The following is a 17,999-nucleotide window of genomic DNA, read 5'->3' on the forward strand; positions in this document are numbered from 1 at the left end:
GAATTTTAGGAAATCAAGGGGATTGCTGGTAATGCTTCACAAGCAGAGGAAGGAGGGAGGAAAGAGACAGAGATGTAGAAAAGAGGCAAGAGGGACTCTCAAAGGCTGCTCTTGTCAGGAGCACCTTGGTAGAGACCCTGATGTCAGACCCACTCTGGATGCTCCCGAATTTTCTAATAAGAAAGCCCAGAGAGGTGGTGGAGGCTGCCCTAGGCCAGAGTTTGGCCACTTTTATCAGATTCCAAAGTTCAGCAAGAATTTTTGCTCTCTTGTGGTTACAACACTCAGATTTTGTGTTTTTTAAAAAGGTTTATCTGTTGAATTTATTCAGCATAAGCACAGAGGTATTGTTTTCATGATGTCACATACAGACACACACACAGATACAACACAGTATTTATATTTAGCTCAAGTGTATTGCATCTAAGGCTCACTTATAGGTCTTCATGTGCCACAGGCCGTCATTTAGATAATGGATATTTTCAATGCCGATCCCCTTGTTGATTTTCTCAATGTCTGCTGCTGCCATCTTCATCACTCCGACACACAGGGCATGCTCTTTCCCTTCTGCCATGACCGCCACGATGGTGTCTACTGCAGCAGTGTAGAGCTTCGCTCCAGGAGATGTTAAACCCGGACACATGATGTTTGCACCACTGAGCACAAACTTGATGGCTCCTTTGTCAACCTGTTGGTGTGGCAGGATAAACGGGTATTTGTGAAGTAATCTTAGCGTTGGATAAAAAGGTCCTTTTCTCTGCCTGAAAAACAGCAATTCTCCGTTGACTGTAAGGATTTCCATGTGTTCATGGCATCTCACTATTTTGACGGGATCTTTCTTAGGCATGATTTGATTAAGCCACGGTTCGATACCTGGAAACTGCTCAGTCAGTTGGCTCTTAATACCCTTAATAACGGAAGTTTTCAGTTGGATGCAGTTGGAGACACTTTCCTTCTCGTCAAATTTCTTGAACATGATCTTGGTGAAGGGGCACCGACAGGTATGAGAAGTGAAGCAAAGCGAGGATCGCCGATCGTCCGAGTCGCGGTCTACAGGAAGGATGGCACCGGCATCCAAGCCGGCCGTTGTCGCTAACCGGAAGATGCTCCGACAGTGTATGCTTTACGGCTGTGCAAAATCAAATAACTTCCGCTCCACTGACACCCACGTTTGCTCTGACCCCTACGTAGTTGCCCCACCGGTTCTTCTTCCGACTTCCGGTTCTTCTTCCGACTTCCGGTTCTTCTCCGGACTTCCGATTGCAAGAAGGGCGGGGTCCGGACCGGAAGATACGTCAGAGCATCCGAGTCTAGGGATGGACAACCACTTCAGGTTCGGACTGGACATGCGCCAAGTTGCGGCAGAAATCTCTCGCGGCACTGTTTAGTTCCTCCGGGAGCCAACCGGCCAATAGGAATGTTCCCGTCTTCCCTTGCGGAGCGGTTGCTAGACTAGATATCCCCGGAGGATCCCCCATTATAAAGCTTGGGAACCCGGAAGGACTTTATGGATGTTAAAGGAACAGACGTAGCCTTAGCGGGGGAAAAAAAAATCCAGCATTTATTTGGCAAAGATGTACTTGACGCAGAGACGAGTCATATCAATGTTTTGGGGGGTAATGAAGAATGAGTTTGGCATCCAGGAGAGAATGGAATACATTCCACAGGCTATTCATTCACTTCATGTGTGTGAATAATCTTCTATTTGGTCCAAGCCACGGTTACTCTCGTCACCTTGTTTGCATCCGCATGGTGCCATACGCATCTTCAGTTACCTCTTTCAAAGCTTACGTGAAACAATCATGGGACAGCCATGCTAAGAGCTGCCTGGTATGGCTTCTACTGGGGGCTATGAGCCAGGCACTGTGCTGAATGCCTTCTGCTTAGTGTTTACTCCTTAACAGAGGAAGGCACTAAAATATTTTTTGTTTTACAGATGGGGTAACAAACTCCAAAAACCAAAAATAAACAAACAAAACCCCAACAACAACAAAACATTCAGTGCTTAGAAATAATGGAATTATCCAGATTCCCATATCTAGGTGGTGGCAAAGCTAGGGTATGCACCAGGGCCGTAAGAATTGATTTGTCTTTTAGAACTCGTTTCTTTGGAAAACCCAGTATTGGAGAAGGGAAACTGAGGGAGGCACTCCAGGGGAAAGTGGGCAGCACTGACCTTCCTTGTTTTCCCCAGAACCCTGTGTGAAGAGCAGCTGATACTGGCGATTTGGGAAGTTGGCTGGAAAAAACTTATTCATGAAAGGGCTGAAAAGAAAGATAAAGCAGGTCGGCAAACAGAGCCCCTATAGATAATCCCTATAGCAATCCCTACTAATACCTATTTGTGGCTGTTTACCTGCAGACACCCTTCAAAGTGCCTTGAACAGATACACTGTCTTTGTCAAGAAATGTTCTGTGAGACTGTCAATCCCATCATACTGATGAGACAACAGAACTTGGGCTTTTACAAATGTAGTTGAAATTAGCCAGGTGAACCACAGCCCCTAGGGTAGAAACATCTTTAGTTTTATGCCTGCCATGAGTTCTCTGTTGCTCAGGGTGAACCTAACTTTAAAAACATTTTCACCCAGCATGCTTTATATCCTCGCAGGGCAGAGAACAGAGATGTTCTTCCCAGATTACATTAGAGCAAGTCCAGCAAACCCAGGCCACTTGGTTGTGCGTATGACAGTGTTGTGGTCCTGTGGAGGCTACATTAGTGACACTCTCCCTGGGCTTTGGTTCCCCTACCTATGTGTGAGGATAAGCTTTATGCCATCTCAAATGAGTTTGTGATGATGAAATAAAGCAGGAAAGGTCCAGCTCAGTGTTGGCCTGTAGCAAGATGTTTAAGAACTATGGAACATATGTCATAGAAGACATCCCAGAAGTTTCCCAACTAAGAAGTGAACCAAGGTAGGTCTGGAAACATCTAGGTCACAATGGATAAAAGAGTCATGACTCCTCCCCACGCCCCCACCGGTTTGGAGAATATGAATTTAAGGACTACCTCTGGACCTCAGTTTCCATTTGCCAAACAACTGATTCTTTGCAGGTTGTGTGAAGTGACAGATAATGAATATCACAGGCAGAGAAGAGGCAGGTACAGGGCTTACAGTGGGCATCCATGGAAGACAGAAGCAGCCAGGATGGCCAAGGCTGGGTGCGCAGTTTGCTGAGTCTCTTGAGGGAGGGTGAAGGCATGGTACATGTGCAGACACAAGCAGAGGCAGAGCAAAGAGCGTGAGGAGCTGAAACACTCACCCTGCCTAGCCTCTTAGGAATTTGGTGTTTCATTTTTACCAGCAAAGCATACCGGAGACATAATTCCTAGGTTCAAGTCCTATCTATGCCACTTCTCAGAAGTGTGACCTTGGGGATGTTACTTAACTGCTCCGTGCAGTTCTTTCCACATCTGAGTTATTAGATATTACAATCACCATATTGTAATATCTCAGAAGATTATTGTTGAGTCTCACTCTATAGCCCAGATTGGCCTCAAATGTGCTATGACCCTCTGCTTCTGTTTCCTGAGTGCTGGGATTGCAGGAATAACCCACCAAGGCTGATACCCTCAGGGATTATGAAGAGAACTAAGCTAACACTTGCTATCTTGTGAGTTCACCTGCAGCTTCCACTTCAAGTGTTAAATGTCTGCACTGATTTCTGCATGTGTACTACATTACTGAGCTACACACTTAGGCCTTAATAATTTTGAAATAGAGTTCACTCAATTGCTAAGGCTGGCCTCCAAATTTTGATTCTCATGTCTTAATACCTCTAAACAGTTGGGCTCACAGGCAAGCACTAAGGACAAGGGTCTGCTGTAAAATGCAACACAAAAGAGGACTCACTTGATGTAACTGATGTGAATCTGTCAACCTGAGGGTCAGGGCCCTGTCTCATCATCACCCCATGCCAGGCAGTTTTGCTGACCAACTCTGAATGCACTTTTACTGTGGGCACACTGTTTTTATGACTCTCCATCACTTATAAGAGACTTAAAAGTTCATTGGTTTCTGCTGAGAAACCTGGTGCCTTCCCTCTGGGGGTAGACAGCGAGGTATAAACTGGTGATATGCTCTTCCCCTAAGGTAGAAGACTGGGGCTCTCTCTCTGTGAACCACTTGAGTAGGAGCAAGAGCTCAGCCACAGGTGATAAAAATAGGCCAAGCCTGCTTTGGCAGGATGTGTGGAATCTGGCAGTTGGGAGTTTTGGTGACTATTATATGAAGGCAAGATGTCCTTTAGCTGCCCCCAATACTGTGAGCTGTGGTCTGGGTCTGAGGTAGGTAGTGGGGTGGCAACAGAGGTAGAGGGATTTAGTTGTGGCCTGCACCAGCATGGCCTGGGATGTGGCTCACAGTCTTCAGCAGGCGTTTTAGAGATTTGTGGGGAGGTGAGTTTTTTTCCCCTCCATTCTCTCTTCCCTGTCACTGTGGCCACAAAGCGAGAAGGAATTCTAACACTGTGGTCACACAGCCCTGGGATCAAACTTCTCTGCTTTTATCAGCTGTGAATCCTGGGGGCCATAATTTTGAACCTCAACTTCCTTGTCTCACACCCTCAGATCTTATGGTACAAATCAGAGAAAAGTCTGACTTTTCTAACAGCTCATGGAAACTCTTAAACACTGTAGTTTTCTTAAACAAAAGACTTGAGAAAACACACCTCTAGTGAGTAAGAGTCAGTTTAATTTTTGGATCAACACTCTAAAGAAACATGATTAAATTATATTCCTCCATTGTAATAAAATCTGTTGAATTTACTTCTTTCTCATGATAACCTTACACCTCAGCCTCTCAAGTTCCTGGGTGTCACAGCAGATTATCAGTGTTCTGAATTTTATTAAGAAAATGACTCATGGGGCTGGAGAGATGGCTCAGAGGTTAAGAGCATTGACTACTCTTCCAGTGGTCCTGAGTTCAAATCCCAGCAACCACATGATGGCTCACAACTAACTGTGATGGGATCTGATGCCCTCCTTCTGGTGTGTCTGAAGACAGTTATCGTGTTCTTAAATATAATAAATAAATAAATTTAAAAAAAGAAAAAGACTCATGGCTGGGGATGTGGGTCAGTGTTAGACCACACGACTAGCATATGGCGGCCCTGGGTTTAATTCCTAACACCAAAAGAAAAGCAAAAAAACAAAACTTAGGGCTAAGCTGTAGAAGAAACTGCCTAAGAATGTAAAGGCCACAAGTTCAATACCCAACACGGAAAAACAACCAAACCAGCCTCTACCTAACAAATTTTACCATGTGCCACTTACTGTTTTGATGCACTGTCCCATATAACTCAAGTGGACCCTGAACTAGCTATGTAGCTGAGGATGACCTTGAGCTCCTGCTCTTCCTGTCTCTACATCCCAAGTACTAGGATCAAATCCTAAGTACCAAGGTCAAAGTCCTGAGCCAACACACTAAGCTTCCATGTCGATGACAAAGGGAGACAGATGGACTGATACTAATAGAGGCCAAGGCTACCTTTTGAGATCACACTCTGCCTGCTCCGTCCTGCCAGCTTGCCTGGAGGAATAAGCCTTGTTGTTCCTTGCTGCAGATTCTGTGCCCACAGGGGTAGATCCTGCTCTGTGTAGCTCCAAATGCTCTGTAAAGAGCCTGAAATCGATCCTTTAGTGCACAGACCATCCAGCGCCTGACCTGGCACTTCCCTTATACCTCTTCCAGCTCCCACCTCTCAAACCTGAGGTAAGTTGTGTTTCTTTCTTCAAGTGACTTTTCCTGGCCACTCCGCAGTCTATCTGTGGACTACTGCCATTAGGCAGACAGAAATGGGCTCCGCGATACTTACTGTCCACACCAAGGATAAGACTCTCATTTGGTGAATGTGAAAGGGTGTCAAGAGAGTCTAAGTGTGCAGGGTAGCTCTGTAGAATGAAGGTGGCCAATAGCCCCTTGTTTCCATGACACTGTCCCAAATCATTTATGCCTGATGTGAACAACTGGCTCTGAGCAGCGTGGCCTGTGTCCACAGACCTGGGCTCCATCCTCATTTAGCTGTTTACCAGCTGTGTGATTTTACTGAACATCTTAATCTCACTAACTTCAGCTTCCCTGACTAACCCAAAGCTGGCCAGTCAAGGTGTCTAACAGGCTGACACAGGTGATCACAGCAGTCCTAACAAAGGTGACAGTTGTACTTACTGACGGAGAGGAGTTTTCTACATGAAGGGAACCAGGTTTCTTTTTAAAAAAACAACCTTGGGATGGAGAGATGGCTCAGTGGTTAAGAGCAATGACTGCTCTTCAGAGATCCTGAGTTTAAATCCCAGCAACCACATGGTGGCTCACAATCATCTGTAATGGGATCTGATGCCCTCTTCTGGTGTGTCTGAAGATAGCTACAGTGTACTTATAATAAATAAATAAATAGTAAATAAACACACACACACACACACACACACACACACACAGCCGTGAGGAGACTGAAGTTAGCTTAACGTGGAGTGTAGAGGCTGGACGTAAGGCCAGGCAGTCATGTTCAGATTACTGCATTACTAGCCCTCTGCTGGTAGGGGGCCTGTCCCCTGAGGAGCCAAGCCTAGTGCTTGCAACTGTTCCTGATGTGACACATATCAGCACTGTGACGACTCTCTGACACTCCTACCTAGGTTTTCTCTAAGACTGGGTTCTTCTATGGAACCCAGGAACTTGCCTCAGCCTCTTGAACACTAAGAGCCACCATACATATATAGCCTTGTACAGCCTTATAAGGAGTCTGTGACCCTGAGAGGGTCTGGGTTCCATCCTAAGTCATGAACACTGAGATATGAGAGGAGGCTTCCCTTGGATTTTATAGCCAGGATTTAAACCTGGCTCTGAATGATCATGTTCCCATCCAAGACCCTGTACTGGCTCCTGAGAAAGCAGCTTCAGAGGCTGTTGAGAGAGGCCTTCTGACCTGATGGTGTGGGACAGGGCCAGGATCCCCAGCACGAAGAAATACATGGACAGCAAGAGGTTGATGTACTCCTGGGAGAATATCTGAGGAGGAAAGACAAAAAGAATTAAGTCAGGGTTGTCAAAAGCCCGAGGAATATCCTGGAGGTTGGTCTCATTCTGTCCCTTTGCAGTTAGGGGCTGTCAGGAAGTCTCAGACTCCAGGACTTCCATTTTCACAGCTATGGGGAAGGGCAGTACCTCAGGTTCCACCCACATGGACTCTACCCAAAAAAGTGTCTAGATGCTTACACATGTGATTTCACTTGGAAGGAGGGCAATTACTATGTGTGCCAGGGCATCAGAACTATAGATTTTGTTTTTTAATGTTTCCTTCCTCCAGCTCAAAAATCTGGGAGACCTTTCAGAGTGGCCCCAGATCCTCCAGCATGCTAATTTTAAAATAACTACACAAGTGTGCTCATTCTTCCTATCAACTCTTAGGGTGACACCTTCCTATGCCTGTGATGGCAGCCGAAAGTTGGGGCACTAGGCCCTGACAGCCACTTCATCTTATCATTGCCAGGTCAAACAGAAATAGTCTGCCACATGCTTCAGAGCCAACTGTCTTTCTGGGACTTGGGAAGGCTGTGCAGAACTGACCTATGACTGTCGTAGCCTCTGCTACACTGGTCACCAAGTTCTCTTAAACAGGAGGCAGGGATGCGCTCAGGGAGAAGGGGTCCTGCATGAGCCAGCAGAGGGAGAGGGAGCACTGTGCCCTGGACTAGAGGCATGGATGGGAGACTGAGGAGAAGCAGAATCCTGCCTGTGGACTGGATGTGCAGAGAGGCAGAGAACAGGTAGGGACAAAGCGACTCTCGGTGTTCCTGGCTGAGGAGGGTAAGATATGGGCTCTGGCAGGAGGAGCTTACAATGGCCTCATTCTGTACTTTACACGTAATCTGTGAGACTGGTGTATGGCAGGAAGCCACTTTCCTGCTTACAACTTGGAGCCTGTCTATGAGGAGGACAGTTAGTTAGAAAGCAGGAAAGAAGGGGTCAAGTAGGTACCACCAAGGTGGCCTTTTCTCGTCACAAACCACACAACCATCTGGCTACAGTTCCAGCAGAGCTTAGTGGCCACATTGTCCCATATGGACCCTCTAGAGGCATGGGATGGGCTTGTGTTGGGTCCACCTGTCCAGAGAACAGACTAAGCAATGCAAAACTTTAATGTTCACACCCTTTGCTGTTAGAAATTCTTCTGGGGGAGGGCAACTGACCTAAGGAAAGAATTAAACATTAAATTAAAGAATTTAAAGATAAAATGTGAGAAGGTCTGGAGGCAAGGGGCTAGATGTGAATTCCTGTCAGAGGCTGTGTCAGGATGCGATGAGTGGGGTGATGGAGGAGGAGCCACTGGAGCCCCACCACAGCTGCTGTGGTTCAATGTTCCCGCTCTGTTAGAGAGGGAGATGGAAGTGAGCCTTAGGGGCAATGGGAGAATTGAGGCCCTGAGCAGAGGGTGCTGTAAACCAACTCCTGCACATCTGCCATAGCATATATGACCCCCAAAATAAATCCAATGGAAAAGTTAAAGAGAGAGAAAGTGGGGCTGGAGAGCTGACTCAGTGATTAGGAGTATTTATTCTTATGAAGGACTAGGGTTCAATTCCCAGTACCCACACGGAGGGTTCACTACCTCCTCAGGAACCAGGCATGCAGTGGTACACAGAAGACAGACACGCAGGCAAACACTTATAATAAATAATAAAATAAAGAGTAATCACTGCACCATGAAACAAGCATTACACTTTGGATTCTGACTTGACTCACAGACTAGTAAACTAAGTTTTGGTGGCAGCCAGTATTTACGTAACCCAGTGGGAAGGCAAATGGTGCCGTTTTCTTGGAGGGCAGTTTGATGCTATCTGGGGTGAGGGTGCAGCTCTGGTACAAAAATGTGCTTGGCATGCATGAAGCCTTGGCTCTCAGTGGCTCCTCTGCTGACACCAGTGCCACCGCCACAAAGGAATTTGGCATTGTCTGTCTGGTTGCAAATGGAGACCGGTCCTGTTTGATTTGGAACCTCACTGCATATACTTGAGGAAGACTTATTCGTGCCACAATGTGGGATGAGCAAGTTCAGATTCATCATGAATGAACTGCTAGCAGCACCCCTATGTTAAGCCAACACTGGGCCGGGCCCTGAGGGCACACAAGACACCCAGGCACTTCTGACTGTTGGTACAGGTAACCAGCCCACAGAGCCTTCCAACCCCTCAAGTATGTTACACAATCTAGGTCTATCGTTACAAAATCTCAAGAAACTATGAAGAGGGTCTGGCTTGTGTGTACCTTTCCTTAGGTTGAAGAACACAGATAGACAGACAGACATATTTTGTTATGGTGTTAATAACTTGGCAATTGCAAATTAAAGCTATTTTTGACTAATTTTCAACAAACAGAAAGAATGAGTTTGTGATATACTAGTAAAAACATCAAGAGTTTAACGCTTTGTTTCTGATGCCAAGGCACACTCACTGAAAGCCTAACGGGAGCCACAGCATATGGTGACAATGACTACCCTGTTGTGGGACCTACCTGCTTCTCTCTCAACAGCCTCTTCTGTGTAACGAATGCAAAGTGTCTGGGGTCCACTCCTTTCACACACAGAGCAGAACAGGCTTACGAATCATTTAGCTACATAAGAAAACACTCGTGACGTTTTCTCAGTGGGAAGTGAACGCTACAGATGGGCCACACTGTGTGGCCACAGCTATGGATAGAGCATGGGAGGACGGTGAAGACACAGCTCTGTGGGATCTGGAAGCTGGGTTTTGGATGGGGGTTGTTTCTCTCCTTTTACTTTTCTGTTTGCCAAGTTTTCAACCTTGAACCTGTTTAACTTTTATTGGGAAAATAAACCTCAATAAGAAAAGGGGGTGATTAGTATGTCAGAGACAGAAGCTCCACTTTAGCCCAGCCCTACAAAGAAACAGAAGTGAGACAAGAACACAAACCCTGGGGAGACGCAGGGCTGCTGGTGGGGAAGGAGCAAACACACACCATGCTGGCGGCGGGCTTCCGCCTACACGACTCATTCTCACTGCTGTCTCCTATGGATGAGCATGCAGAAGGAATAAAGCTATCTAGGTAGCAAAGGACTTACTTTGAAAAAGAGGTAGAGCCCCAAGAGTGTGCAGCTGGCGATGATGGGGAAGCGGGCAGCGTCTCGGCTGGTGATGGTTTCTGGCATGTCCGATGAGCTCTAGAGAGAGAAGGAAGGTGTAGCTGAACCACCATGGCTGCAAGCTGCTGGAACACAAGGCTTCTGCACTCACCTTTCTCCCTTCATGCTGGTCCACTCTGGTATCTCAGGGTCTCACGTTCCCTGTCTCGAGGCTTTAGCTAATGTTAATCCCACTACCACAGGGCTTATAACGACAGATGTTATAATTGGCAAAAATTTGGCATGGGTAAGGAGCTGACAAAAGATAAAATATCTACATATAACTGAATGTGAAGCTCAGCACTCAGTGCTGTAAATATGGGAAACATGAAAATGGGGTTAACCGTATAGCATGAGGATGAAATCAGTTTACAGAAGGTAAGTCAAAGTGCAGTACAATTCTACATTCGCACTAAAAACTTTCAACATGGGTGTGGTGGACACCCTTCTCCCCGAACTCAGGGTAGGTGATTCTCTGAATTCAAGGCCAACCTGGTCTACAGTGAGAACCTATTCCAAACCCAAAGCAAAACAAAAGCCTAAGTCTTTATTGTCTCTAGGGTGCCAGCCAACATCCCTACTGGGAAGCCCTTCAGACTTAGAGAGCCCCATTTAACCCCCTTTCCCGGAGATGGATGTTCTTGTGATGAGCCTGCCACTGGGTCTACTTCACCCTCCTGATTAGCTGGGCTCACAGGTGTGCACCACAGCTACCCAAAGTCCTAGCAATGCCAGATTAGACTCCTGATCATGTCAAAGGAAAATCTCTCCATAGTAGCCTGTCTCTCAGTGCTGGAAGTTTCTATCACAGCATCTACCTTGTGAATGAGATATATGCATCCTTCAAGGAAGCACCTCGAGCAGCTGTGGAGTCTCACTAATAATTTGGCTCATCAAAACCATTAAGAAAAGCATGCCAGGAGCTGGAGAGATGGCTCAGTGGTTAAGAGCACTGACTGCTCTTCCAGAGGTCCTAAATTCAATTCCAAGTAGCCACATGGTGGCTCACAACCATCTGTAATGGAATCTGATGCCCTCTTCTGGTGCATTTGAAGACAGCTACAGTGTACTTATATATATAATAAATAAATCTTAAAAAAAAGGAAAAGCATTTCAGGAGGGCAGCTATATGGAGAGAAAGACTGTGTGCCCCAAAGCACTAGACTGCAAAATGACAAGGAGCTAACAGCTAGGCAGCAAGCCTGTGAAATCATCACTAGGAGAGGCTTACAGGACAGATGCGCATAACCCTGGACAGCCTTGGGAAGGCTATTTGGTGGGATGCACTAGGTAAGTTTATGCAAGCCTATTGTATGGTATGCATGTGTATATAGAGACACAGCCTCTCACTTGAAGTTGGGCTAGATGGCTCATTTTGAAGTTTCCTCAAGTGTTGGCATTAAGGTGGCCTGCCACATGGCCTAGTGGTGAGATCTGAACTCTGGTCCTCACTCCTGTGGGGTAAGTGCTTTACTGACTCATTTCCTCCGCTCTCATCCTCATCCTTTTAAAACTCTTCCTGTGGTACTGGGGATGAATCCAGAGCCTCACAAGGCTTGGCAAGCACTCTATTTCTGAGATTGACAGCCTGTCAACTTGAGACAGAGGCTCACTCTCACAGTCTATCAGGATTTTATTTCTGATCTACCAGAGTGGGAAAAATTCATGCCTTGCAAGATACCAACCTGACAAGCGATGGGGTAAGTGAGGCCAACAGGTCTTCCTGAAGAGATAATTGGTGATATATGCCAAAACCTCACTATCCATTTGGCCAAACAATTCCGAGTCTGAGAATCTTCCCTACAGATAGTCATGGTTCTGAGTCTCAATTACTCCTCTGCCTAAAAGGGTGACAATTTTCAGCTTCACTTACCTCAGAAATGTGTGTGTGTGTGTGTGTGTACATGCATGTTTTCTTGTGCATGCACATGTGCGCTGAGAGGCTGAAGACTAAGACATATATGGGGAATGAAAAGAGGTAAACTGTGACCATGTGAAGTAAAAGGTCCTTAAGATGCTCCCCCATGCCACCCCACAGAGCTGAGGGGCTGCCCAGGCTTCACGGCAGGCTTCCTCACTTTGAATATCACCATGGTTTGCCAGAGGGGCAGAAGCAGGGACAACTGTAACAGGGAGGCCCGGCGTCCTTCCTTCTTTCCTCTGACAGCCTGTGGCTTCTGCTTTTGGCAGCAGTGTGATGACACATGGGCGGCACCTTCCCACTGTGCACCTCCACACCTGGAACACATTTTTTGGTGTAGCAGCCGTGTAGGCACAAAATCAACAGGATAGCTCCTATCTCAGTGAGTCCCCAGGCAAGTGGGCTACAATCCCGACAGCTTAAATAGACTGGTACAATGCAGTATGATGTGGACACACATGCTTATCTATGGTATGAAAGCCCAATGGTTAGAGCTTGCCCTAAGGCCAGGAGGCCCAGCAGCCTCCCAGCTGCATTTGGGGAGAGTGGCTTTCTCTCTCAGGGCCTTCATTTCCTTGACTGCAGAACCGGGACGTACCAATATGTACATGCAAGCTAGCACTATTTCTGCAGCAAAGTAACTGCTACAGGTGGCTAGAGCAGATGCCATTTAAAGCCTTGACAGATAGTCTCACAGGGTCTGGAATGCAACGGAGGCCAATAAAGGCCAACCGTGTGGAGGTGTTTGCTCTGTGTACACAGTGGAACAGTTCTCAGGCAGAATGCACAACAGGCCTGGGGCTCGAAAGCACATTCAGGACTTTGTGGCTTCCCTACAAACCAGTGCTATGGCTCATTTCCACAAAACCCTTTCAGTTTAGCCTGGTCCCAGGGCAGGAAGAGGCTTCTTGTCATTCGATGACAAACCAAGGTTGGACAGATGCTTCACCAAACAGAGGAATCTGGTCTCCTCTGTGGGTGCCTGTTATAAATACCTCATGCTGCAGTGTTGAGTCAGAGTGGGAGCCTTGATCCGACTGATAATAACACAAGGAGAACATACACTGAGCCTTTCTATGTGCTGGGCAGTGTCCCAGGGCCCCGGCCCAGGGCAGGTACTTTTTTAACTCATTAAAAGAGGCTGGGAGAAGCAGAGTATTCTGCTTAGTATGACACACATGGTAAGTGGCCAAGCCAGGGGTCAAACCCAGGCAGGCTGGTGGCCTCGCTCCTCTTTGTTAGCAGACCTCTACCCTTCTTCTCTAGAGAGTTCTGTTGGCAGCCTGATGACGCCAACAAAGCCCCTGGAGAAAAAGAACAGTTCATTTGTGTTTTGGAGACAGGGTCTCTCTGTGAAATACTGGCTGTCTTAGGACTCACTCTGTAGACCAGCTTCTGACCCGAGTTCTGGGACTAAAGGCGTGCACCACCACTGCCAGGCTGGACATCTCTGTGGTTACAACAAAACAAAACTCTACAACTTATTGAGATTCACTATTAGTTTGATTTCGGTTTTTAAGCCAAACACATTGAGAATTAGTGGGAGAAAAGCTTTACAAAATAGCTGAAACAAATTTAGCTTTCAGTTGTCTGGGTATTTAGACATCCGGGTGGAAGCCAAAGCAACAGGGAACCTGATACACAGCTTGAGCCCTGGAAGGACTGCTTCCTGGGCACACCCACGATATCTTGGAATCATCGGGCCACTTTATGACTGTCTACCTAGACTGAGGCCCCGGGGACTCCTGCACTTACTTCACATTCACTCTTTGCCACTGCTGTCTCCTGGCTATGCCCTAAATGCATCTTCTCCCCATATGTGCCCCACACCACACAGCTGGCTTCACCAGCTGCACCGGCCATTTTGTGTCTCCTTCCAGCTGACAGGCACACTGTCTAAAGCCTGTACCTGGCTGGCTGTAGTTAAGTAGTTACAAGTTCTACAGCACGCCATCTTGTAGAAGCGGAGGATGGAGATGCAGGTAGTGTTTGACTCAAAAAAGCCAATTTCAAGAAACCTGTCCTACAAATTATGAAAATAATTGAGTAATGATATCGATTTCAGCGTGACTAATTCACACTGTTAAAAAGAAACAAGAAGCTGCAGGGCAGCCGGTACTGAACAATCGCCTTTCTTGGGAGTTTACCTTTGTGTATATACAGAAGCGAGTTATATTTGTATACACACAGAAAATGTCCTAAAAGGCAGACTGGGGATATAGCTTGGTGGCAGAGTATATGCTCAGCATGTATGAGGTCTTGGGTTAGATCAGAAGTGCCAGGAAACTGAAAAAGCTCTGAAAGGTTCTACGAGGAGTAGCTGTGTGTGTCATTTCCAAGTATTCTTTCATGCTCTGGCAGCTGCTTCAATGTCACACACAAGCACCAGCTTCCTGAGTATCCATTTTAAGTGTTACATTACCTTCAGCAGTTTTTTTTTCTTCAGAAAGGTTGTAGGGTCCCTGAGCATCTTGTCACATAACACCCAAGTCCCTTCCTGAGCTCCTGTTATATTTCTCTCTGTTCCCTCTCCTCAGCCTGATGAATCCTCACTCACATGGGCAGAGACACCTGTTGCCTCTTCCTGGATACAGCAGAGGTTGGCTGACCGCACATTCTATGTCTCATCTCAGCAGCCCTGCAACCTCGCCCAGGACCTGACAACAGATGCCCAGTCCTGCTGGCTAAGAGATTCCTCTTCACTGAAGTGAAAGCCCAACAGACCTACCAGTCAGCTCCGGCTTGGCTGGGAGTTGTCCCCTCTATAAAGGATACAGGTTTCTGACACCCCGGCAGGGTTCACTTTCTTTTGCCCAGGATTTCACAACATACTCTGCCTTTTATGAATGCTGTTGACCCCAGGGGAACTGTCCTCGAATGCTCTCTCAGAAGGCTGTGGTGTCGAATACCACTTGGAAGTACCAAGCTCCTGGGTCCCTACTCTGCCCTCCTCTCTTAGACAAGGTGGACAAAGGAATGCTTTGGCTCTCATCGCAAGTCAAAGCGCTACTCAGGTGCTTCGGTGGCATCTGCATTAAGGATGGTGGCCTGGACTAGAAGTGGGCTCACCTGATGCAACCTCTAGCTGCCAAGGGACCTTCAGAACTCATTCTTTGATCTTTAGGTCTTATTACAGATAAACACAATAAACTGGCTCTTGCTTACTACTCAGAGTTGTGAGCATCAAGGCAGGTGAAGGTTCCACAAGCTTAGAGTATCCTGGCTACTGGGACTGGGAAGTCACTAACGAATGGGCATGTCCTTTGTAGTCTAAATCATCTAAGACAGCCTCCCTGTGGGTGATGCCTGGGACAGATAAGAGACATTATGGCTCTTTATCCACACCCTCCGCTCCAGCTACACTCAGCTAGCCAATGTCTCCTGCCTTGCCTCCTTCCTTCCTGCTCTGGTGCCTTTCTTGCTTTCCCTAGCTTAAGCATGCCCTCTCCTGGCCAGAACGGTACATCTCATCTGCTCAGCCACAGATGTGCTGCCTTTCTCCATAGCCCACCACAGCGCTTGCCTTGCGGTCTTCCTGAGCTCCTTGGTTACAGGGCTCTGACCTACTCATCTTGGCAGCAACCCTCATCACCGATGACAGCTTGAGTTCAAGGAACACCGCTGCCTGGAATGTGTTTTCTCTAAAGACTGGTCCATGTGCAGAAGGCGCCAAGGAGAACCACTCACTCGGGGCTGCTCAGCCTCATACCACACTGTCCTGCCTCTCCTCCTGACCTGTGTTTCAGAACTTGCCTTGGCGCCAAGCATCTGCCTGACCATATGCCAGAGGGGCAAAGAAAATGGGTCACACCAGATCTTATAGCTGGAGTCCAGACTGAGTGCTCTCTTTATCTGCCCAGAAAGGTCCAGCAGGTTTCCTGTTCCCTGGCAGGAAGGTGGTATGTCCTCTGCCACATAGTGTTTTGAGAGTCTGAAACTGAAGCAGTTTCAGAAGTGCCAGATGCCTATGCGCCTGCCCTTTCTGGGGAAGGCAGCTTCCTCTCCAGGCCACTTTCAGGTTTGGTGGGGGAGGGGCAGTGGGGAACTGTATGGTTACCAGGCTGTTGGAGAGAGGGTGCCAGGAAAGGAGAAGCTGTTACTTTCTATGGGACTCAGAAGCTTAATATAGGGCAGGAGATTTGGGAGAGAAGGGGGTGGTGGTGGAAGGTTCTGGGGTCCCCCTGGATATGAAGAGACCAACTTCACGAAAGGCCAAGGATAGAGCCCAACCCAGTCTCATTAACAGTCCAAAAGTAGTTATTCAGCAGGTAGGCTCAATCTGCAAAGGGACTTGTCCTGGGGAGAAAGGCTACTTTGAGGTAGTCAGCGTCTGGGCTTTACCTTGTGTAGATACAGGGCTGGGTGGTAAGCAGGGGGACGAAATCAAAGAAGTCTAAGCCAGGGAGAACCAAGGTACCACACTTCAAAAAGCTAGATGGGTGGGACACGTCTAAACAAAAGAGAAGCTGAGCTGGTGCTCTATTCCTCCGCCTCCTTTTCCTCCCTGGGCTTCTGGGTCTCTGTAGCCTAGTTCCCCTTGAATTTTTGATTCTCCTGCCTCAGCTCCCTGAGTGCTAGGCTTATGGCATGATGGCAGGTTTCTATTTTAATTAAAAAAAAAAAAAAAAACCTTTACATTTACTTATTTAGTGTGTGATCATGATGAGGCCAGAAAATAACATGCAGTAGTCAGGATATCTCCTTCCACCATTTGCATTCCTGGGATTTAACGGAAATCATCAGGTTTGGCGGCAAGCGCCTTCAACCGCTGCACCACCTCCTCTCCCCAGGGTTTTGTTTTTAAAGGCAGGGAGATGGTCAGACCTAGGAGTTCTGGCGGGCATACTCGCAGCTGTGATTACAAGGCGACAGAAATCGGGGCCTAGGGATGGATCTGGATGCTACAATTAACTGTGGGTGTGGCCAGGCATGGCTCCTTAACAGAGGATGACAAAAGATGGTGCCTTTCAGAGCCATACCTGTAAGGAACACTGAGGCTGACCCGAGCCATGGGATGGGGTGATTGCCCCGGGTGAGGTCCAAACACCTTGCTGCTTATTAGCTATAGCATCAGGTGGGACTGGGCCCAGCACGCTCAGAGTCCGCGCCTGCCTTTGTGTCTGGGGTAGGGCCGACAGGGTTTCCAGCTGTGGCAAGAAGCAGGGAGCTTGGGGGAGGGGTTATGGCAGGGTCTGTTCGAGGGCGGCTATCTGAGGACGATTCTAATCCCCGCTTCTGAGAGTGGCCAGATTCTGGGGCACCAAAGGCCAGTCACAGATGTGAACCCAGGTGGAGGGAATGGTCATCACACCCGAGTGGGTAGGGACGCGGGAGAGGGGACAGCTAGCGGGTCTTCGGGGACGGGTCCATGGGGGCCTAGGATTGGATGGGATTGGAAGGCGCTCGCTCTCGCCCTGACCCTACCTTGCCGCGGGCGCAGCGCACCGAGCGCAGGGCGCCGAAGAAGATGGGCAGCAGCGCCATGAGCAGGAGGCTGCCGTAGGCCAGCGCGATGCCCTCGGGCGTGGAGGGCGGCCGCGTCGTGCCGTTGGTCGGGGTGCCAGCTTCGACGCTGCCGTTGTGCTGGTCGCTGAGGGCCGAATCCATGGCGAGGCTGCGCTCGGGCTTCGACTCCAGCTCCGGCCGCCGCAGCACGAACGCAGACGGAGAAGAGGCACTGCGGGGAAAGCCACGTTCCCCTAAAGAAACAGGAAGTGACGTGCCTCCCTTGCCTTTCCGCGCCGCGCAGTGGACGCGCGCGCGTCCACGCTACTGCGTGCCCGATCGCCCTCTGGTGGCGGTGATGGAGGGGCGGCATGTTGCTAAGCAACTTGAGGCCGACCTGTAAAGGAGCTCTGGACCCCTATGGTTGTAATCCATCCTGAGATTTGAGGAACCATCCCTTAGCCCTAGGCTATCCATCTCCACAAATCCTCAT

At 48.1% G+C, this 17,999-nt stretch overlaps 2 protein-coding genes across 5 annotated transcripts in view; both read right to left on the bottom strand.

Annotated features, from left to right (window-relative positions):
* HM13 (histocompatibility minor 13) overlaps positions 1-17,763 on the bottom strand; it is a 33,684-nt gene extending 15,921 nt beyond the window's left edge. For all 4 annotated transcript variants that reach the window (XM_080925777.1, XM_080925775.1, XM_080925776.1 and 1 more), the window contains exons 1-4: positions 17,486-17,763; positions 10,081-10,179; positions 6,928-7,010; positions 2,177-2,265 (exon numbers count right to left, since the gene is read on the bottom strand). In XM_080925777.1, the coding sequence (XP_080781903.1) occupies positions 2,177-2,265; positions 6,928-7,010; positions 10,081-10,179; positions 17,486-17,668 (454 nt within the window). In that variant the 5' untranslated portion in view covers positions 17,669-17,763. The remainder of the gene's footprint in view (positions 1-2,176; positions 2,266-6,927; positions 7,011-10,080; positions 10,180-17,485) is intronic.
* MCTS2 (MCTS family member 2) lies at positions 58-2,154 on the bottom strand. Its single transcript, XM_080925779.1, has one exon. It carries the CDS (start codon positions 974-976, stop codon positions 431-433), a length of 546 nt encoding a protein of 181 aa, XP_080781905.1. The 5' UTR covers positions 977-2,154; the 3' UTR covers positions 58-430.
* Positions 17,764-17,999: the final 236 nt, after the last annotated feature.

Source organism: Micromys minutus, assembly GCF_963924665.1.
Source record: "Micromys minutus genome assembly, chromosome: 11".
NCBI classification, from domain to species: Eukaryota; Metazoa; Chordata; class Mammalia; order Rodentia; family Muridae; genus Micromys; species Micromys minutus.

Coding starts and splice junctions, on each gene's coding strand:
- MCTS2 (XM_080925779.1), bottom strand. CDS start 976: ATGTTCAAGAAATTTGACGAGAAGGAAAGTGTCTCCAACTGCATCCAA.